At 39.1% G+C, this 17990-nt stretch overlaps 1 protein-coding gene across 1 annotated transcript; it reads right to left on the bottom strand.

The window, feature by feature from the left end:
- Positions 1–1283: 1283 nt before the first annotated feature.
- On the bottom strand, positions 1284–17162 carry GTF2H2 (general transcription factor IIH subunit 2). Its single transcript, XM_066339767.1, has 15 exons — positions 16794–17162; positions 16627–16704; positions 15622–15658; positions 14930–15016; positions 14064–14114; positions 13601–13655; positions 12770–12875; positions 11721–11811; positions 11468–11555; positions 10808–10915; positions 9550–9613; positions 8525–8628; positions 6502–6604; positions 6181–6220; positions 1284–5890 (listed from the first exon to the last, which is right to left on the bottom strand). Exons 1-15 carry the CDS (start codon positions 16847–16849, stop codon positions 5771–5773), a joined length of 1188 nt encoding a protein of 395 aa, XP_066195864.1. The 5' UTR covers positions 16850–17162; the 3' UTR covers positions 1284–5770.
- Positions 17163–17990: the final 828 nt, after the last annotated feature.

The raw sequence follows: 17990 nt of genomic DNA, 5'->3' as shown, positions 1-17990 counted from the left end.
AGGCAAAAGATTTTTGGAAATAGAAATAGCAGTTCTTTATTAGTATGTATAACAAAGCAAACAAACAAAGAAAAAAACCCACAACCAACTACAGCATTGATAACAAAAACAGTACCAAGAACTTTGAGACCTTTGTTTCACAAAAACCCAGGGCAGTTTGGTTTCGGTGCCTCTGCAGGATCCTCAGAGCACCAAGCTGGAAACAGTGGAAAAGTTTCAGGGTGGTAGCTGGTGTGGTAAACGTAATGGATAAATTCGTGTATCAAAAATTTGGTCTATTAAAAAGCTACTCCAGGGCATCTCCAAGATTCCAAGACCTGTGGTGCAAGCTGTGAAACCACAACATTTGCAACAGAAACAACATAGCTGGACTGGAGATGGCCCATTCATCAATGATGGGCCTCCACAGCTGCTTGACATCTGATGTTAATCTTGGTGGGGGATCTGGAAGATGATAAAATCAGCACCCCAAAGGAGAAATCCGGGAATACTATCAAATTATCTTTTCATACTTATAGGAACTCTTTCAAAAGCTCACTTGGAAATAAAGAGATACATGAATACTTGGACTTTCAATGGACTTAGCCTCAGGACAAATAAACTGTATAAAAACCCGTACATCGAGACCCAGTGGTGTGTGGCTGAAGTTTGATGGTACCTTTGTTACTGTCACTCTGCCCACCCAGCATTCGATCGAAGTTGTCCTATTTTATTATTTCAATTTGATTTTGGAAATCTGCTAAATAAATTCTGTAATTTTGAATTGGCTTCTAATCATTTACAACACTGGGATGGCAGGATGTCCCGGCAGGCAGGAGCAGGATGTCCCAAACAGGGCAGGGACAGGATCACTCTGTAGCAGACAAGCAGCACTGATGGAACCACGACGGCGGGGCAGGGCTGGCCCAGCTCTCACAGGGTGGCAGAGAAGCTCAGAATTCCAGGACTAGCAGATGATGGCAGATTTCCTTGGACTGGACTCCTCCAAAAACAATGAACTCCTCCAGCAGGAGCACCAACCCAGCCCTGCTTTCTCCCCGAACGCTGAAAAACAGGGAGTCAGGCTTTCTGAAGCTCTGCCCTTTACTTGCCCCAAACCCCCACCCCTCTCGGAGCCTCGACCACTCCTTTGTTTTGTTAAATAGTCTTAAGTACGACATTTAGTCTCCTTGGTAACTCACGGGGAAAAAGTTCTTTTAGAGTAAAAAGGAACAAAACCTAACCCCCAACACTGCTACAGGATCTTTTTTGACTTTTTTTTTTTAAAAAACAAGACTACTAAGTTATAAAATTATAAATTATATTATGCACATCTTTTATTTAACATTCATCATCACTTCTCTTTCCATTATAATATGGTTTCTACAGGTTATAAAAAGTTGATTTTAACTTACTAAGAAGAGATAAGGTAACTGCACAGATGGTATAAACAGGTGTATTATTATATCTGACTAGCCAAATTGAAATTTCTGTGAACTCCAATTGACTAGTGCCTTTACAATGACAATAGCAAACATTCAGAAGGTGTTACAACCAAAATGGAGGGAAAGAAGAGACATGAGATTTGAGCAAGATGACACAGGCAATTAGCAGATCCAAAGAACTTCATCATGTAGCTTAAACACCTAGAGTGGCCTCAGTGAACCTCTTAATCTTAATTCTTCCATCTCAAAGAGAATGGAATAATACTGAATAATGAACGTTGATAGCGCATTTGGAATTTCTGCTTAGATTAAGAAAAAAAAAACAGGTGGCAAAGCATACAATTCTGTCATGTTATTACTAGTACTGTGGTAAGATGATAGAAAATACTTTGTTCTGTAATGGTTCGGAATGTAGCAGACATGTCTGCAGATCAGCTATATGTATACAAATTCTACTCCCTGTAATTCTAAAGAGCTTTGTTTTCTCAAATAATGGAGGGATCCAAAAGATTTATGACATTTACCAAACAAATTCATCCTTAAGAAAGTGATTCTAAATCCAGGATCTCTAATCTGTTTTTATTTTTTTTTACTGGCTATAAAAGTTACATACCCCTCTCATTCAAATCCCAAGCCAAAAAGTTCTATGATTGTTATAAAAGTCTTCTAGTCCTATTATAACTTGAAAAGCTACTGTGGTGGGTTGGCCCTGGCTGGACAAGAGATGCCCACCAAAGTTGTTCTACCTTATCCTCCTTAGCTGTGCAGGGGAGAGGAAACACAATGTAAGACTTGGGGGTCAAGATAAGGACAGGAAAATAATTATTTACCAGATACTGTTGGGCAAAACAGGGGAAAATAATTTGAGCAATAATCCCACATCTTGAAGTACCTTCCTCCCACCCTTCCCTTTTTTATGGACTTAACTTCACCTACAATTTGCTCTACCTTCATCCTCCCCAGCAATGCAGAGAAATGTGGGCTGTGGCCAATTTATCACACAATCCTACTGCTTCTTCTCCATCAGGAAGGACTCCTCACACTTTTCCCCTACTCCATGATGATCCCTCCCATGGGAGACAGCCCTCCATGAACTTCTCCAGTGTGGGTCCTTCTCAAGGCTTGCTGTTCTTAAAGAACTGCTCCAGTGTGAGTCCTGTCCACAAGGTGCAGTCCTTTAGGATCAGGCTGCTGCAGCATGACCGTCCATAGGGTGACAAGTACTGCCAGCAAATCTGCTACAGGATGGACTCTTCTCTCCATGGGGCCACAAAGCCTGCTATAGTGTGGACCTTGCACACAATCATAGCCTCCTTCAGGCATCCACCTGCTTCAGTGTGGGGTCCTCTTTCGCTCACACTTTAATGAATATATTTTCAGCATTTCCACTCTTAGAAATTAGCTGTGAGTGCTATTACAGAATGGAAACTTTTGCTCCTGCAAAGAAAATGAAACTGGAAGGACAGTGAGGGCTCTCACCTTCTTGAAATACTTCTCCCTTCCACATGGCAGTACTCTCTAGTCTCAAACATCTTGCCACAGCTGCATCCTCAACCACACCACAAGGTGCTTTGGTCTTCTTGTCTCTTCCTTCAGCAAGTGTGAAACCTTTTACACAACATCTTCAAGACCTACCTACAAGAATTTCTCACAGGCCTCCTAATAACCTCATTGACGACTGATCTTATGGCACATACAGTAAATAAGGAAATAAGAATTAAAAAGCTTGAAGCTTCCCACAAGCAAGGGAGACTTGAGAGCCAGTGAATCCCAGTCTGTCGCCGACTGCCCAGACCCTGGGGGGCTCTTCTGAGTGCCGCGACCTTCCCAGTGAGTCCTGAGAAGGACGGCTTCTATCCCAGGGGCACAGGCACTCCGGCTCAGCGACTAGCTCTTTTGTGAAAGGTTGCCTAGGCAAAAGAGCCTGTCAGCTCTCCAGGCTCTCACTGCTAATACAGTGTATCCACGCATGTCTGCTTCCAGGCAGCGCAGCAGTCAGAACACAACGGTCTTCAGAGATCTTCTTTACTACCCAGAACCGGAGACTTCCAAAGACCCCCCCCGAAGACCCCCAGGAGCTGGGGTTATATAGAAACTTAAGGGGGCGGGGTTTACCACAACAACCAATAGCACCATGGATTGAGAAAATAACCAATCGAGGAAAGGATCCAAAAAGAACCAATCAGGGGAGGAGAATACCAGAAAGTAAAGTAACAATGAATCAGGAGTAAAACATTTATATGCAACCAAAGCCTCATGGGGCTTTGCAACTAATTGCTCACCATGAGCACAGGGAGTGTCTCAGAGAGACTTCCCTGGGGAATGAACCAACCGCATTAGGGAGTAGCAGCCCTCCATGGAAGCCCGTGAAATCCCTGCTTTCTCTGTGGTGGCTTCAGACCTCCACACCAGACAAAGAGAACAGGTGGAGGAAAGATTTCCTCCACGCTGCTTTAAATAGAGAGGACACAGACGAAAGCCTTTATACACCAGAAAAATATTGCCTTATAGTTTGAACTGTTCCACCAATGAGAACGGTAGGAAAGTACAAACCAAATTATTGCTGTAACCACAAGCTGATAATGGAATATTATGGTTGCAACTTCTACACTTTTTACTTTCAGAAATACAAGCTGGGTAGGTAGGAGTATGTTAATTTGGTATCTAGCAAGGGAAGAAAGATTTGGAATGTTCTGACAGCCCCCTTTTATTTCCATTCAAAAACACTGACTGCAAAGACAAAAATACTATCATAAAATGCTGTCCCAAGAGGCTGTCACCAGCATCAGAATATATAAGAGCCAGATGCTCAGAGCATTAGTTTGGCTTGGAATGACCTGCTAGACCAGAACAAACACTCTATGTCCTTTTTCTGCTAGTTTTTAGTAATAGGCCCTGCAACCACCTGACAGGACAAAGGATTTATAGGGATTGTTTGAGTCAGCACAAAACGAGATGCAGATGCTCAACAGTAATTTCTTCTGACAACACAAGAGAATAACTGCACTCTACCCAGCATGCAGGCACTATCAGTAGAAAAAGCATAAAAAGAGCTATACTAACAACTGAATGAAAGCTGCCTGTAAGAACTGAAAAGGAGCATGTATTGTTTACATGTGGTGAGCATGAAAAATTGAACTAAGGTATGAGGAGGGAGTTAATTTTTTTGCTTGTTTCTGTGTTAAGATTCAGCTGTTATACTGCCATTTCTAATCTGACGAAAAACAAAGCTCAAAAATTAAGCCATGTAGACCCAGAGCAAATCAATCACAAATGTATTTAAAATCATCATAAGGTGACTCTAGAAAACCCATTGTGATGAATTGCTTCAGACACTACACCTGTAACCTCCTTTTACTGAGGTGTAGCACATTACAATTCTCACAAGTTCGAGCTGCAAACACACTTTGAACAGACACTGCAAAATGGCAGTCTTGCATTTGTCTCAATTTCTGTTCTTCAAAGTTCCAGTAAGGATGGACACCCCCGCTCCTGCACCCACCTTACTGTCTGTTGCTCTAGAGTTTAACCAAGGACAGAAGATGATGTGCAGTTCTGTCAATCCAGTGTAGCCTCAGAACCAAACAGCAGCTCTTTTCATCTTCAATACTGAGTCCATCAGACAATAGTTTGTATTAACTCAGGTCTTGCCTTTCTGCAAATTCCTTGCCTTTCAGCAATCTTACCCTCCCACAAGAAACTGAAATTTAAACCAGACAGCTGCAGACACAGGAGTAATAGAATTCAGTTGGCTTTGAGTACCATCATTAAAACATAAAATGTGTTTTTGGCACATTTAAAACAGCTTACCAAGCACCAAGGTGAATACTCATAATACCTGAAATTAATACATGAAATGTCTACATTTCATGTATTTATTAATTAATTAATTCTAATTAACTGCTCAAAACATCTTTGTTAAATTCTCGCAAAAGAATATTTTGATCTACAGAAATCCGCCACGCACCAAAACCAGAAGTTTGTAACAGTAGATGTGTAAAATATATTTTCAGGTCTTCTTTTTGAATAAGTAATGAAACCAAGATGAATGATCACATTACCATAAAGACCAGTTTTATCACTTTCACATTTACAAATATACATGTAAAATAACAGCTGGAAAAAAGCCAGTTCTTTAGACAAGAAAAAAAAAATAGACACAGATGATTCAAGTATATATTAACAGTAAGCAAATAATTAAAACATTAAAATTTGCATCTACTCCACCGTTCATCCTTCTGTAATCATCTTGTTCAGAGAGGTGTCAGTTAAAGGGATGGCTGAATAAAAAAAATAGATTCATGCAAGAATGACAAAGATATAGCAATTTTTTAAAATATATGAGATCATACAGATACAGGAGCAGGGTGCTCACGAATACAGCCAGGACAGCAGTGCAGGGAATCATGAACAAACAGATCGCATTCCACACAAAACGTGTTCTGACACACTTTGCATATATACACCTGTTTAGGAAGGATAGAAAGACAAACCAATTGAGCAAAAATTATCATCATTGTAGCACTACAGTAATGCAAAAGATATGTCATTTTTTATGCAGCTCCCCAAGAAATCCCCTCCCACACTTCTACAGACTTTGCAGTCTAGAAAGTGTGACTGTTTAACACAGAACTTCAGTTAACCATGACATTAACTTTCACAAGTATTTTTCTGGTCTTTAGAACATAATGCTAAAGGATCATCTCTATTTCTCACATCCCTCAATGCAAATTACAATGACGTTCAACATACTTACATTTTGATCTTTTATTTCTCCCTGGCAGCCTTGACAATACCTAAAAGCAAAATTGTATATTTTAAGTGAAAAAAAAATCAAATCAGTGTTTTTAAAAAGATCTCACACATAGTAACAATTTCTGGCAATTATTTCAGCTATCAATTGATCTCACAGATCACAGAAACTACAAGTATTTCTTAACGCCAGAGGTGCCCCACACCACCCAAACACTCAGGATCCTCAGCAGCAAAGAAGCTATTGCCAGTTATTCTTACTTCTGTGACAAAAAGGTTACAGGATGCACAAGTACACTAATTATCACAAATCAGATTTGCATACCGTTCCCCCTTGTATTCTTCCAGCGGAACTTCCTGAAAGGCATCTAAAGGAAACAAGTGATGGTAAGACCGGGCCAAGTGAGGTGCAGACACTAATGTAAGACCTGCAAATAAAGAGATACCAAAATTGTTACAAGGGAGGATTTACTGAAAAGCTTTTCTGTATCAAATAAAGTAAAAAGGAAAACCAGTATTTTTTATTACTCAGTGGTTGAGAGTTTTTAAGCATTTTAAAAAGTAAAATTACTTGTTCCATTAGCTAAACCTGTAATCCTGTCCAGTTTTAAATCCAAATACAAAGAACAAGCAAATTACTCAAATTTCTACTGGAAAGGTTTAACTCAACCTTTAGAAATACATTCACAACACACAGTGAAGAAATTAGGAAGCTCCTTTTGGCAATGATGGTTCTGCTGTATCACACCACCACTTAAAATGAGGCCCTGTTACAAAGCTCTACTACAGCCTATATTATTGCCAAAACCTGTATTACTGCTATGTTACTGCCAAAACCATGCCACAGCCCCATTTCAGCTAACACAGGTCTGCTGTGTTATGCTTATGCTGTTTTTATAAGTTAATTTTTGTCACACTAACTAGCATGTAGCTGTGTTTTGCATCTATGCTGGAAACAGGGTTGATAAGGCAGGAATGTTTTCTTTGCTGCTGAGCAGTGCTTACAAACACTCAAGGCCCCTTCTGTTTCTTACTCCACCAGTGAGTAGGCTTGGGGGTGCACAAGGCATTGGTAGGGGACACAGTCAGGACTGCAGTCAACAGTGCACCAAGAGAACAAAGGGATATTCCATTCTATGTGGCATCATGCTCAGCCTATAAAGCTGGGTGGAGAAGGTGGAAAGCGGAGAGAGAATGTTCACAGCGATGGCGTTTACTTTCTCAAGTAACTGTCACCCATGACAGAGTCCTGCTTTCCCAGAGATTCTGCTGATGGGAAGTGATGAATTAATTACTACACTTGGCCTGCATACAGCTTTTGCTGTAACTATGCAATTGCCTTTAATGCTGCCCGAGTCTTCTCACTTTTATTCCTCTGATTCTCTCCCCCGTCTCAGCAGTGGGGAGTGTGGGGGTGGCTGGGGGCGAGTTGCCGGCTGAGGTTAGACCGTGAGAACAGGTTAGCTGGGGCATGGGCTGGCACAAACATCTCCATCACTCACTCACTCACATGTAGTGTAAATGTCCAAACTCTTGTTCTGCTGATCACTGCAGCTGTAGAGAATCCACTGCAGATACACAGGATTTCTACAGTTACACTATTCCCTTGCTGGAATGGATCTCATGCTGGTAGGAAAAACTGGATAAAGTGGATAAAGTGACCCAAAGGATAAAGTGACCCAAAACTATAATTATTTCATCCTCTTGCCAAATACATGCATCCTGATAATACCTATTGTGTTTTAGTCATATGCCTGTAGAAGCTAGGAGAACAGCACTCTCTCACAATATTATTATTATAAACCATGCTAATCCTCCCTCCCACCCTCATTAAGAGCAATGGAGGGAGGCATCATTGGTTGCACAGTCCTTTAACATTTGCAAGACCAAAGGGTTTCTATTTACAACTCTACAGACTGTTATGTGTCACTACATAGCCTACCCTTGGGTTCAACTTGGAAATCTTTCATCCCCAAACTCCTGGAGGTGAGAGCACTTCACTTCTTACTCCAAAGCTCTATTTTCACAGCCTTGGCAATGAGGAATCTGAAACATGGGTGCGTTCAGTTAAATGAGGATTCTTGAGAAGTTACCATTGCCATGTGCAAAGCCCCTCTTCCCTACTTTGCCTTAGGTATATTCCTTATACCAAGGAATATGATACAGCTTTACTGTTACAGGTATAGTCCTGACAGACACCTATATGAAGTTGACATCCCAGATCACAGAAATGCAGGACTCTTAAAGCAGAGCGGGTTTTCAATTACGAAGTATAGCTGAACTTTTCTACCCCTTAACTTTCTTACCATTAACTCCTGATTCATCTGCTCACCTTTTCTTGCACTTACCACAGATTTTGCATTCCACAGGAAGCTCACAGTATTTGGCTCTGCACTGAGGACAAAAATATCCACCAAGCGTAAGACCTGGGTCACTGTTATTTTCCAACTGCCTACAGTAGAAAGAAACAACTCAGTACTTAAAAAACAATACCACCCTACTATGTAACTACCAATAATGTTTTCACATCAAATAATTTAAGAAGTTTCACAAGATTGCATGTAACAGTTTAATGTGTAAGTGTCAGAAAACAACAGATATGGTGAGACATCAGTGACCATATTTTCCCACAGGAACAAAGACAAATATTTGCATGTAAAGGAGCCAATCTTTAAAAATAAGGATATGAATGTTAACTGCATGTTTGTTTCTTTTCAGACACAAAAATATTCTATATTGCCTTTAAGATGCACACAGTACTTATTCTTTCAAGTAGCACACGCTGTAAGACACTGTTTCATTCTGAAATTCAGACTCCCCTATCATCCTGAAAAACAATTAATCTTTTCATTGAGAAGTGCACTGGTATGAGTGCCTCTATTTTCAACTTCCCTTTACAGGAAAGAAATTTCTTCCCTTCATGCTAAGAAATACATAAAAAGTACTTTATTCACATAATACCTTTCCATCTTCATAATTATCTTTTATAATGATAGTAATAATTAAATCAAGAACTGCAAGTAATTACTTTAATACCTTGCTTCACCTGTGTGTCCCAATCACTGTGTAACAGAACAAAGTACCCTTTACCACCTTAAAAAAACTTAAATGCAAATTTTAAAACAAATATTTAACAGAGGTAACTATGGCCACATACTAGAGCTACCAATGGAAACAAAATGTCTACTGAGAAGTCACAAGACATTGCTTACTATTCTTTTAATATTATTTTGCAATACTTTCACAGTTGAGCAGATTTTCTAAATAAGACTAATTTTTAATGACTAATTAATTTTCATTACTAATTAATTATTTATGACTAATTAATAATGAATTATTATCAGCTTATTGAATTCTTATCAATGTTACTTACGCCATGCTAAAGGAGGGCTTTGCATCTTGATCAGATAGAGAAGTGACAGTATGCTGAGGAAAACCTGAAAACATGCCATAGTAACAATTTTAAACATGCAATAATGTGTCAGTTTCTTACTTCAACGCAGAAATTCAAAGCTTACTCTAGCCATTCAAGCCTCTCTCTTTCCCATTTGTTATTACAAGAGAACTGATACATTCTTGCCAGGCATCAAATTCTTCCCAAAGGTCTCTACCTACATCCACATCTTCCTGACTTCCCCCCAGACCAATAAATGTCTTTGTCATAGACTTTGTGTTAACACAAGCCCACTGGAGCCCCATTTTTGAAGAACAGTTAAAAAGATAAATATGTGAAATGGTGGAAAAGCAGAATGAGCAGCATACAAATGTTTACTTAATCAACAGTTTCTAATTAAGGGGGAAATACTTTTATATGCATCCATCCAGCCTATATTCACCTTCCAAGTGCAGTACATGACAGATGAGACTACAAGACTTTTTGGAGACTGATATCTTTCTTTCTATATTTTTTTTTTTTTTACAGTTCATGAAAGGTGAGAAGTTGGTTTTTCCAACTGCTGCTCAGGCTTTACCTATGAGAAGTAAATTTATTTAAGAAAATAAGAAATAAGAAAATAGTAATATTTTCATTATCTATATGATATTTTTATCCAGACATAAAAATACATACATTCTTATCTATGAAAAGGGTGGATGAAAGCAAGAACTCAAAGATCTACTTTGCAGCATTAGAGCTCCTATTCTGGTTTAAATCCAGGCTTAAATTTATTGAGAAACACATCAGGAAAAGGAAAGGTATCTAACCTATTTGTTGAAAGAACACTCTAGAGGCTGCTAATAAACATGCACTACCTATGGCTCTTAATTAATAGTTGCAACAGTTGCCTTCTGCAGGAAAAAAAAAAACCAAAACAGAGGGAGAAATAAAACAGTTTTTCATCCTTCATTTCTAACAACTAAATTTGTAACAATTACTGCACCACCAATATCATTCCACTTTGTTGTTTCCAAATTCTGGTCAGTAATTTACCTTCCTTAATAAGCTTCATTTAGAAGCTGACTACTTTGCAAGAATAGTATCGACAAAGCTGATACTTACCTAGCAAAGTAAAAGTTAAAACAACCACAAAAACATGCACAATGTCTTCATTATTTGTAAAGCCTTAACAGAGAAGAGGCAAATAAAGAAAAAGCAAATCTTGCACTAGGAGTTTGACAAAACCATATCCTACCCATTCGAATAAGGGAGCACTCAGAAGTTGAACTGGAAGGTGGGGGACTAACATGGTGCATCAGCAGTTCCTTATAATGACCTTCATCTAAAATAACGTGGTATGTTCCTGTCACAAACAAAGAAATGCCTTACAGTCAGGTTATGAGCAAAAAAGAATACAAACATATACTCCAAATGACAGAAAACAACTTAGGTAGAAAACACAATTTATCCCAACCTGTTCCTAAAAAGCAACCCTGTTAATGCTACAGTAAATGACACGTTTCAAAATGAGGAATAACAATGTTAAATTAGATATGTAGGCACAGAGCTTTTTCTCCAACATTACACTGTAGTAATGACACTATAAGAGCTACTACTGTAGCAATGGATATTAACATGTTAGACTGATGAAGTTCCACATCACATAGCTTTATACATGGAACAGAAGGTTTGAAAATATATGTATTTCTTCTCTCTACAGCTGCAGCCACCAGCTGATAATGATTTCACTTACAACTATGTACTTTGTAGATTAGTGCAACTTCAATTTTCTGCCAGCACAACATATTTATCCTTAAAATATCAAAATGCAGTAATAAATATATAACAAAGTAGTTACTTAATCTTGATTTTAAACCTGTGTTAGTAATATAACTACTGAACTTCAGATACATACCGCCAGTTTCTTGGGCAAGTAATGTACAAACTCGAACTTCAGCACTTAGGCCAATGACAGATACTCTGATCTTTACTGCTTTTAAACACTTAAAATAGAGAAAAAAAGCATACTCAAATTCATGTGCAGAACAAGAAACATTAAAAAGGTTTAAAGTCTTAAATCAAAATTAATTGGTGATGACATTGCAACTGCCTGGTTTTCCCCCAGTAGTCTGGATGTTCAATACAGTAGTCAAACTTCAGTTCTGTACCTTAATTAGATCACAGATGTTGCCTGGATCACATGTTGTCAGACTGCTGATGACTACCAGAACCTCTCTGCTTGTATGTCCTGGCATGTGCCTAAGGAAAGCACACAGTTAATTTACTTCTGCACACTAAGCTATTTGTATGATAACATCTCCAAGGATCTTAATGTATTGAAGTCAGAAGATGACATGATATGAAGTCCTCTACAAACTGATAATATATTTGTCTGAGCACCAGATTTTCACCTTCTAAAAGCCAAACCTTTCTGATATCTAAAATATAGTATTTAATTGTGTAGTTGTTACCTGATTATTTGCTGTAATCCTTTGTACCTTAGCCATACTCACAGGTAAAATTCATCTTCAAACTAGCACACTGTAGTAAGTCTTCCTGACTTCTTAAAGAGCTCTCATCAGTTTTTAAGTGTAAATCCATTACTTTTAATTACTTCTATTTCTCAGTTGAAAACTCTCTTCCTACTAGTAATTAAATAGCTTTTCATGACACTGATTATTAGCTTTGTTAAGTCTGTGTCTTTAGCTCTAATTCTTTATTCAGTCTTCCACAAAATCGGATACATCTCAATACCTCACATAGTGAACAAATGTTCTGAATCTACCCTACCTGAAAGTTGATCTTTCCAAAGTATGCCAAAACTCTCACAAGATTATTGTTGACACAATGCTGTTTGTTTTCTGTTCTCTTACATTATTAACCCCTAACTCTGTCCTCTCTCATACCTCAGCCCTTCAGTAAAAAAGAACTGTAGTGTCTTTCACCACAGTATATACGTACCATCATCAACTTGGTTTTCAAATTTCATTTCTGTAAGAAACACACCCTTAAATACAAGCATCTAGTGGTAGAAAATAAACTTCTGCACTACTAAAGTATTTAACTTAATGATTTGTATTTTAAGAGGAGATAAAGACACCTTTTCAAGACTCAAGTCAGCATGATGCAAGATGCTACTTGGAAAAAAATCTGTCCCTGCCTCTCAAAAATATCACAATCACTAAGAAAACAAAATAACCTCCATGTATATACTAACTTTAAAGTCTGCATAGCCAAATTTAGGGAATTATATAGAGAAGGCTCTCCACTGCAGTTCATATCCACTGCTTTCTTCAGAGCAGTTACGTGCTTTTTTGAGTTTCCTGTAAGTGGAAAAAATGCAATCAATTTAACTGACACAACAAGTTAAAGAACAGAAATACTTAAAGTGCATATGTAATGAAATATACTTGTACAAAAACAGGGTCTAGTTTCAAAGTGGAACCGGTCTGGTTTTTTTCAGACTTTTACTCTATAGGCACTCAGATGCTATAAAGTTTAGAAGCCAAAAAGAATAAAATCACTATTTGGTATCATTAAGCACTCAAGACAAGTGCAACATCTCTCATAAACAGAAAAAGAATTTTGTTTCCTCTGTTATCCTCAAACTATGGTTGGTTCAAAGATTGACTGATCCTCAATTTCCTCAACAGAACCTGCTGAAGCCACAGAGACTGGTGTAACAGCAGGCAGGAACCAAACAAACCTTGAGTTCTTAACATCTGATCAGATCTTACAAAAAACAGTAGTGTCGTAACACACAAAATTAGCAAAAAGGGTAGAAAATTAACTGTAGGGGAAACAGAACATGTCTGAGTTGCATTCTGGTGAAGTTGAGACTTGCTTGCAAACAAGCACACAATGACAGTTTCGGATCAAAGCAGATCAAAATGCAGATTATGGTTTCAGACAACTGGCAATAATTTATCGTTTAAGTTAAAACTAATTATGATAACATAACTTCATTTTCAGCAGTGTATCAGGCAGAACTTGTGACACCAATGCAAAGGATAAAAACATCTGTAATTTAAGAATATCACTTCCCTACCTGAGAGTTCTGTCATTTTTTTGGCTCTTTTACTCTTGGTTACAATTAGGCCAATCTGAAAAAGGGAAAAAAGAAGACAAAGCTTTTCTTAGAAAGTTTTACTCTGCGTTTATTTAGAATTTTACTGTATTTTTAAAATTGCATTTACGTATTTATGGACCAGAATTATTTAAGCATACGAGTCTATACAAGTTTTACTTCAAGTGTAACAACAGCAGCATGACATGATCCATCATTTTACAAACACTCCTATATTTTCATTACTACTGCCAAACAGTACAAAAAGAAATCTAAAATTAGAAATGCCCAGCAGAAACAGATAGAAACAATAATTTCACTAGACTGATGAACAAAGAATGGGAAGGTACACATAAATTAAAGACAGTTTACCGGGTAGTGTTATAACCAAAACTTCATTTTTAAATGGTTTTCTGTTATTTGTTTCTTGCATGGTTGTACATACCTGACTAACAGGATTCTGGTCAAAGTACTCCTCAACAAAATATTCCAGTAACTACAAAGAAAAGTTAATACAATTAAAAACTAATTATACTTTTATTACACATGCATTAAGCAGATGCAAAACATCTAGTATCACTAAAAAGTAAAACAAAGTAGTTGGGTAACACAAAAAGGGGGAATGAGCCTTTCCCTTCGATTCTTCTTTCACCTTCTCTCTCCCCTTTCATCCCATTTAACTAATGAAATGCAGATCTCAGAAACTACCCCTTCCCTTATTTTATTCATGTCCTGTGTTGAAGTTCTAAATTCCTGCTGTTTCAAATGGAGGCTTTCAATACACAAAAAAGCACTATCTGTACAAAACCATCAAAATCCAGGGTTTCTTGCTTTAGTATTGCTGGAGAAGACCATAAAGAATATGATATACACAGTTCAAGTCGTCCACAATTTGAAACAGCAATCCAGTTCAGCTCTCATCTATCATCCTTTCAAATAAGAATTCATAAAAAACCCCAACTGTACGAAAAAAATATACACCAATTCTAGATGTGAAATGAAAACGTGTCATCCCCTTATTATGTGCAACACTTAATTTCCACATAGTTTCCAAACGTGTCTTCTCATAATACGCCCACACAAAGATTCTACTGTACAGAAATATATGTGCAAGGCAAAAAAAATGCCACACAGATTTTACTATTCAAAAAAAGGAAGGTGACAGACTAGCAACAGAAGCAAGGAGACAAATGCAAGGATGAGAGATGAGGCTATGCACATACAGGAGATTGCAATTCTTTAAAATGTAAAATGCAACCAGTTTACAGAAATGGTGGCTCAGTAAGAAAAAACTTTTGAGTGCAGGAATACCTTCAGAGTGCAAGTAAATCTGTTCGGTTTTAAGTCTTGGTCCTCCATTGTTCTTGATCCATCAACAACCACATAAAGGTGACGCATCTGCATGTCCACCATATATGAAAATCACTCACAATACATATTGAAATGAATTCACTATTCCATTTACTTTAAAAAGCCCCTACCTCCTCCCACTAATGGGGAAAATTTAGTAGATTAAGTGGTGCAATTAATGTCAGCTTAGTAATGCATTTTTCCACTTTTCTCTTAAACCGAAAAAGAAACCCTCTGTTGAAAATTGCATACTGTTCTCCTCCCATAACAAGCTATAAAACATGCATAGTTTGAACATTCATGTCATCATCTGAAGAGTTCAGTGTTGCACAAAGCATTATGGTTATTTGCAACACATTTCCATTATGTCCATTTTTCACATGAAGAGAAATGGAGAATGTGAGCATGTGTGTTCTGACTTCTGCTGCCAAACACATTCTGTGTGTCAAACCTCCAACCCTGAATAGCCATGCTTCACATCTACACTGCCAACGAATAAAGAATGTTTAAAAATAATAATAAAAAATGGTGGAAACCACAAGGTTTGGTATGAAGCATGTTCGGCCAGCAGAAGTGCATTTCAGATCCGGAATACCACCTCTAGCCAAGTAGATTTGGACTAAGGACAGAAGAGGGTTATGGTATTAACATACCATTCCAAGCCGAACTTGTCCATTGTGCTCGTAGATTCTAACAAAACACAGAAGGATTTAAGTCAAATTCAAATGAGTGAATGGCTCCGAAAATAAAAGTCCAGACAAATCCAATACTAGACTTCTGGCAAAAATGTAGAAGCAACAAACTGCAGACACTTATTCACACTGAAAAACCCCACAACTCAATCACAGATTTCACAACACTCAGAAAATAAATAAGAACTATTTCTTACTACCAAGTTTAACGCAACTCTAAAATTTTATCCAAATTTGACAAATCAAGTTCTAACATAATTTGAAATAACGCAAAACCTGGAATTTTTTTCTAGCAATTTTTCTGAAATTTGGAACAGAAATCTGTAGCCATGATACCAGAAGCTAGATTCTGTTGTGACTGGACAAGGGGCAATGTTTTTAGCTGAAAGAGGATCAATTTAGACTAAAGATAAACATGTTTTTACCACGAGGGTGGCAGGACACTGGAGCAGGTTGCCCTGAGAAGCTGTAGCTGCCGCATTCCTGAGAGAGTTCAAGGCCAGGTTGGATGGTGCTCTGACCAATTTGGTCCAATGAAAGCTGGCCCTGCTCATGGCAAGCTGGAGTGAGATAGTCTTTAAGGTCCCTTCCAACCCAAACTATCCTGTGATTCTCTGATTTTGTATATTTTAAAAAAAATGATAGAAACTTTCTCTAAGCTGTGCAGATTGCAACTGCAGTTGCAATTGCTCTGCACTGTGTCATCAGATCAAGACCTGTAGCTTGCATATACATGTCATACATAGCCTGTGTACACTCAGTGTTTTAACGACAAAATTTAATTTTTCACCATTTTCTCTGGCATGCACCTGCTCCTCTGAAGGAGAAAAGACATAAAACGTCCTGCAGGTATGCCTTATGCTTAATTAATTAATTAATGCTTAATGCCACATGACCCAGTTTCAGGATGATCATGTCCTTATGACCAACCAATCCAGTCCTATTTGCAGTGGCCACACCAAGTACCTTTTCCTCTTTGCCTTGAAGAGAATGTCCTCGATGGTTGCTTTCAGCGATCCGGACTCGTCTTCCTTAAGAATTTCCCTACGCAAAACAGACTGTTACAGTCGGCAGAGAGATTTTTCCTCCTCTTTCGCCAGAAAGGAGAGAGACGTGACGGGGGAAGAACATACCATGTTCTTTCGTAGCCTCCTTCCCAGCGCTTGGTCCGCTCGGGTTCGTCATCCATCTCTGTGCGGCCTGAGGGGAGCTGTGGGGGGCTGAGCGGAGACCACGGGAGACGCGGGGTGCTGAGGGAATATCAGGAGAGTTCCGGGGAAACGAGAGGGTTCAGGGGTGACGAGGGGGACTGCGGGAAAAAGACGGGGGTGAGAGACGGCCGAAGAGAGGAGCCGAGGGACACTGAAGGGGATGAGAAGGGCCGAGAGGGGCAAAGGGCAGCCGAGGAAGGCTGAGCAGAACTGCGCGACAAAGAGAGAAGCCTCGGATCGCGGCAGTCGCAGGCCCTGCCGTCCCGGACACGTCGCCGCCCGCCCTCTTCCGCCTCGGTGCGCCGCGAAAGGGCCCCGGCTTCCGCCCCGGGCCGCGGAGCGACCGTTCCGGGAAGGTTCTGTTGTGTGTTCCACAACATCGTCAAAATCCTCATGGCGCGGTCTTGGAGAGGACAAGCGCCTAGGGAAGACGCCTCACGGAGAAATCGCTCGGAGCCCGCGGCAGCGTCGCCGTGAGGAGCCCCCTCGCTCGTGTCTCCGGGCACAGCCGCCAGGCTCACGGCACTGCCTGGGTGTCGGTGGCACTTCGGCAAATTAACCGAGGCACTTTCAGTAATTAATAGAAGAACGCAGAAGCCTGGAAAAAGCACTGGATTTTAACACGATTATGCTCATACGCCGGTTAATGAAGCCAGCCATCTATCACCCCGCCAGCAAAAGCAATAAGTTTCAGGTATTTTGACATTAAGCAATCATACCTTCCATCTTCCTAAAAAAATTCTGAGTATTCATGTCACCAAGAGTTTCCATTTCATAAGCACCACAGAGAGGATTAGCTCAAATCTAGCTGAGCTAATTGCTGATTGCTCTGCAGAGCAATTAAAACTTTGCTGGATACAGTGGAAGTATGCCAAGACTGGGCTTCGCCTCTTGAATTACAGGAAGGTTACTGAACATCCGTTTCTAAGGAGTCTCACTCTGCATCCACGTAAGACAATACATGAGCAAGAAAACATGTAAACAGTAGTAACAATTGTTGAAACAGGAGTGGGACAAAACTGACCACTTCTGTACCCTTCCACTTATTGCATTTATCAGAAGCAATGTATAATTATAACAAAAAGAGAGGAAAAATTAATTTGCTTTCAGTTAAACCAT

Source organism: Sylvia atricapilla, chromosome Z, assembly GCF_009819655.1.
Source record: "Sylvia atricapilla isolate bSylAtr1 chromosome Z, bSylAtr1.pri, whole genome shotgun sequence".
NCBI classification, from domain to species: Eukaryota; Metazoa; Chordata; class Aves; order Passeriformes; family Sylviidae; genus Sylvia; species Sylvia atricapilla.
This window is presented reverse-complemented; position numbering and strand designations above follow the sequence as displayed.